This window comes from Caenorhabditis briggsae (genome assembly GCF_000004555.2).
Source record: "Caenorhabditis briggsae complete genome, chrI, whole genome shotgun sequence".
NCBI classification, from domain to species: Eukaryota; Metazoa; Nematoda; class Chromadorea; order Rhabditida; family Rhabditidae; genus Caenorhabditis; species Caenorhabditis briggsae.
In genome coordinates, this window is record NC_013489.2 from 8,787,253 (window position 1) to 8,792,672 (window position 5,420).

The 5,420-nt window shown below is 36.8% G+C and overlaps 1 protein-coding gene across 1 annotated transcript; it reads right to left on the bottom strand.

Moving 5' to 3' along the window:
- Positions 1-1,640: 1,640 nt before the first annotated feature.
- CBG12392 lies at positions 1,641-4,890 on the bottom strand (the record flags this gene model as incomplete). The annotated part of the gene is made up of 14 exons (XM_045239064.1): positions 1,641-1,749; positions 1,801-1,939; positions 1,993-2,090; positions 2,346-2,572; positions 2,621-2,725; positions 2,988-3,086; positions 3,134-3,238; positions 3,283-3,384; positions 3,429-3,632; positions 3,677-3,778; positions 3,823-3,921; positions 3,979-4,222; positions 4,625-4,729; positions 4,841-4,890. The coding sequence occupies 14 exons, from the start codon at positions 4,888-4,890 to the stop codon at positions 1,641-1,643; spliced, it is 1,788 nt and encodes a 595-aa protein (XP_045094853.1).
- Positions 4,891-5,420: the final 530 nt, after the last annotated feature.

Sequence of the window (5,420 nt, forward strand, 5' to 3'; positions counted from 1 at the left end):
GTAACAGAAATCTAGAATTTTTTTTCCAAAATTTCCGCAAAAATGATGCCAAGATACTTCATAAATAGAAAACAGAACTGAAGTCCCACCTGTGCTCTAAGGGTCCAAAATATCGGAATTCAAAAATATTAGAATCTCAAAAACTCAGAATTCGTAACTTTCAAAATCTTGGAATCTCATGATTTTAGAATTTCAGAATCTCGGAACCTCGGAATTCCAGAGTCTCGGAGCCTCAGACTTTCGGAATTTCAGAATTTCAGAATTTCAACTTTTCTAATTTTCAGAATTTCAGAATTTCAGAATATCGTAAACTAGGAAATTCGAAATATCTGAAATTCGGAAGCTAGGAAAATAGGAAATTCAGAAACTCCAAAAGTTCAGAAATTCAGATTTTCCGAAATTCTAAAAATCCTAAGAATTCGGAAATTTGGAGAAATCGGAAAAACAAAAAAAATCTTAAATATCAGATTTTGGGGAACTCGAAATATTCAGTAAAAAATGTGAGAATTGTCTGGGACAAACAACCAAAATATTTACTTCTAGAAGTAAAATGAAAGTCATGTAGTTAGCTAAACCAGTACTCAGACATTCTTTGTTTTTATTTTGGTATTTAGCTCCGCCTCTTCCTTCTATTTACTCTGTCCTTTTGTTATCAGTAGGTTTTACTTCTCTTTTCCTAAAAACGGTATGATTCACAGAACGTCCGCTCCTTGTATTGTGTGGAAATTGTGTCTGTTTTTTCAATAACTAAAGCCTTATTTTCAGAGTCGGAAAACAAACAAAAACAAAAAATTCTTCAATTTTCATTCCCCAGTTAATTTCCTATTTGTTTATTTGTCTGCTTACATTGTTTTGTCGGCCAAACTTTTATTATCTTCTTTCTTATTTCCTGGGTGATGGTCAGTGTCGAAATATATATGATGTTACTCGGAAAACTTTGAGTATTTGAGAAATTTCAAAACTTTGCGACGGAGGTTTGAAGAAAAGATCAGTTGCGGAAAGTAATTGGTTCAATATTATCAAGATTTTTTGTTGTGGGTTGAAAAGTATCTAGAAAAAAAAATAAAATTTCCCGGTGTATTATTCTGGTTCATTAGTGGTCGAAGGTCCCACAACGACAACTACAGTAACCTGAAACGCACGAAAATCGAAAAAATAAGTGCTGAAAATAAATTAATATTTAGGTTACGGTAGTTTTCGATGTGGGACTTTCGATGACGTCTCTCTTCCACAGCTCAGTTTTTTGCATACCGGCATAATAAAGAGGGATATAACCTTTCAATTTGGATGGACACCTTAATTTAAGCAGAAACGGATCTTCTAATGTATTATTTATTTTTGAAATGAGAAGATACCAGCACTTTCTTATAAGTTTGAACCGTTTATCTAACACTTCTATGAATTCTTATCAGTCAGAACCTTTTTGAATTGTTGAGAATCATAGTTCTCTTGTCTAAAATGAAAACCTTCATATTCTCGAAAGCACCTAGTTCAATCCAAATATTTATTCTCCTAACACCATACCAAAAATATTTCTAAACAGGAAAGAAAACAATTCCTTTAGTAAACACGGAAAGACTTTTTTTGGTTCACAACAATCGAAATTAGGTAAAGACGAAAGGGTAATTAAGAAAGAAAAGTTAAGCTTCAATAGGGACGAGACGATTCGGTTGGATGGTTCCATGAGTCACACGTTGCTCGTAGAACCGATGACCATTGGCCGTTCGTTTGAATTCGAAAGAACGATCTCTGAAGGTACTTTTGTTCATAAATACACTGATATCTTTTTCTTAGCCTAACCGTCTTGTGAGAACTTTTTCTGCTGGACAGATATCCACATGCTTCTCAATGAAGTCACTATGCTGAGTGGTTTCTCCATAGAATTTTCCGTTTCCAACAGTCAATTCATCAGTGGCTCGTTGTAATGGAAGTTTTTCAGCTGAAATTTGTTCTCAATTAAATACTGAACTTATGATGATTCAGATAGCAAACCACTTTTTTCCTGGAATCCGTCATGGTAAGTAGTATCTGCATCGAATCGTGAAACATGTCCAGAAAACGAATCGTCCTTTGGTTTCACATTAATCACTCTGAAAAATCATTCAACTAGACAGTTTCACATTTCAATTGAAGGTCAAAAAACCATCTCTGGCTGGATTTCGAAATTTCAGGAAGTTTCGAGGTCAGACAGACGGAATCGCATAAAAGTGTCTAGAGGGAACATTCCATTCTTTTTACTTCCCATTCAAAACAGTGACAAGTCAAAAGGAATTACTCATTGAACAGGAAGAGACACACAAACAGAGACAATAGCTTTGGAAAGAATTTTATGAAAAAAGGAATACCTGACGTGCGGTTTCTGAATGAAATCGGCGCGTGTTGTTGTCGTTGAATCAAACTTTGAGGCGCCCGAAGACAATAAATTGGAAGAAGAATGGGGACGAGTCAGTTTTGACTTTTCAGCCTGTTTACGCTGAAAATCTGCATGGTTCGTGGAAACACCGTCAAACGGAGCAGCGATTGAAATTGCAGATGAATCGTTTGTGTTTCGGATAGGCAGAGAACGATCACCCTGAAAACTTTGAAAAAATGACTAATCCAATAAAGCAAAGTATCCCACCTGCATTCCCACATAGTCAGCTCTGTTTGTTGAAAGAACTAGGAATGGACTGGAAGGAGTGAGCTTAGAATCATCAGCAGCTCTGAATGGCATTTGTCGACTAGCCTGCAATCAAAAATATCGTTCTTGCTCTAATAGAAGCCTACCCAAGCCGCCAACTTTGAGTTCAATTATCTCGATTCCTGTGAAAAATATAGAAGCTTGTCAACTGATAATATTCTTGTAATCATGTACCAAACGTCTTAGCAGTAGACAAAATTTTGATATCTCTGATAGGAGCTGAGATATTGGAGCTTAATGTTGACGGTTTGACTGGGCATATACTAGAGGAAACACGGTAATCTCCCTCCTTTCAAAAAATCAGTACCTGTTTCTTGTCGAAAAATGCTCTATTTGTAGTGGTATCATAGAACGGTCCAGCTGAAAAACGACCACTTGTGAGCGCTCTTGGACGTTGGCGATCAGCCTGAATTTAGATGTTTGATTAGAAGATAAACCACAGATAAATGAAACCATTTGTTTCCGATCGTAATCCGCTTTATTGGTGGCTGTTCCATTGAATGGCCCCGTAAACATTTCTGTTCCCGAGGGCCCTCTCAAAATTTCTGATCTCTCACCCTGAAATAATTTTCTTTTTCTTATCAGTCTTTTTTCATTCAAACCTGCTTCTGATCATAATCTGCTTTATTTGTGGTTACACCATTGAATGGTCCAGAAAACATTTCTGTGCTAGTTGGTCCACGAAGAATCCCCTGTCTTTCAGCCTGGAAGAAAGTGATTCTGGAAGATGTTATAAATAAAGGCTTGCCTGTTTCTGGTCATAGTCCGATTTATTTGTAGTTTGTCCATTAAAAGGTCCTGTGAACAACTGACCCCCAGTTGCACCACGCATTATACCGGGTCGTTCAGTTTGTTTCGGATCGTAATCTGTTTTGTTTGTTGTTTGTCCATCGAACTGTCCTTTGAACATATTCGTACTCGTTGGTCCTCTCAATATTCCACTTCTTTCAGCCTAAAACCAAAAAAGGCACCTTTCAAAAACCATCATTTTTGTACTTGTTTCTTATCGTAATCAGCTCTGTTCGTAGTAGTAGAATTGAAAGGACCGGAGAAAAGTTGAGCATCTTGAGGGCCTCGAATAACTCCCGTGCGAGAACCCTTTAAAAATTGATAAGAATCATAATTAAAAATGATAACCATACTCCTTTGTAATCGAAATCAGATTTGTGAGTTGTGAATCCTTCAAACTCCCCGCTTTGCAGACCATTTGTATTAGGACGGAGAGGATTTTGACGACTCACCTGGAGAAATGGGTTTACCAATGACTAAAAATAATTCTTTTTCGAAAAGCAACTTACTGATTTCCCTTGGAAATCCGTTTTATGTGTCGTATCCGCCAAAAACTCTCCAGAATCCGCCGGACCAGAGTTAACAAACTTGAATGGAGCATTTCGGGATACCTTAAGAATTAATGTGATGCTTCGCGAATTCAGTTGAGAACCCCTTACTTTTTTTACTCCGTAGTCTTGTCTGTTAATTGTGGTTCCGTCGAAATCACCATCCGATAAAAAAGTAGCATTTTGAGAACGAGCCAGACGCTCTCTGTTAATCAAAATTACTGTAAACCCTCTGAAACCCCCCCCCCCCCCCCCCAACCCGTTAGCTTTGAGCCCATATATCTCATTTCCTGTAAACGATATCATCAGAAAGTGGTCAACTAACAAAATGTTTATCATAACTTCAAAAATATTTTGTCAGTTGACAACCTTTTTATATATTTTACAGAAACCGAGATAAATTGGCTCAAAGCTGAAAGTGAGGGAATCATTCTATTACAATGTTTAAGGTAATTAAAATATTAGATTTACTAGGCTTTTTTCAAATATTATGAAAACAAATTCTTACTTTCAAATAGTTCAGATGAATTTTACAAGCTCTCATCGAAAGTTGATAACCTAACTCTACGAACTGAATTACAGTAATCCGAAATATGAAAAACGAAACCTGGGTGCCTGCTTTGCTGGATATTGCATCCCGTATTCGGTTTGATTCTCTTCAATTCCATTTCCAAATCCTAAATCAGCATCCACATGATCACACTTGTGTCTTCTGAAACCGTTGACTTTCGACAAAAGAATAAAGAAATTGAAAGAAAAAATCTTATCAAATCAGAATCAGTATCCTTCGTTAAATTTCCAGGTGATTTGATTCAGAACTTACCCGCACTGACAAATCTGGCAGATACATTTCTCCACAACCTCGTCTGTCATCTAGATCGAATAGATGAACGGTTGTGTGGTTGGAATATAAAAACGTGAAGAAAAACGCTTGGGAAATGTTGATGGAAACAAAGAAGCTTGAGGGCACATGGAAACGGATCTCCTCTTTCTTTTTTTTTTCTTCTTCACAACGACAAGCCCACCGAGCAGTAGTAGCCATAATTCATCGCGCACTAGTGAGCACATTTCCGAAAAATACTAAAGCAGAGCTCTTTTTTCGGAGAGGAGGGAAACCATGGATAATTGCGACGAAGAGTACAACAAAAGAGTTTTTTGGGAGTAAGATTGAGTTGTGTCTGAAGATCCCCCAAATGGAACTTGGGGTTCAAAGTTCCAAAATTGCTAAATGTAGAATACTGAAGAGAATTTTGATACAACTACAACGAAATTGAAGACAAATGATAGATACCTAAAATCAAAGGAATAACATGAATATTTTTTGAGATTGAGGTTCTGGTTGTTTCTGATTTATGACTCACGGCAAAAATTTCCGGATTCTGGATTTCTTTTTTTTTCTATCT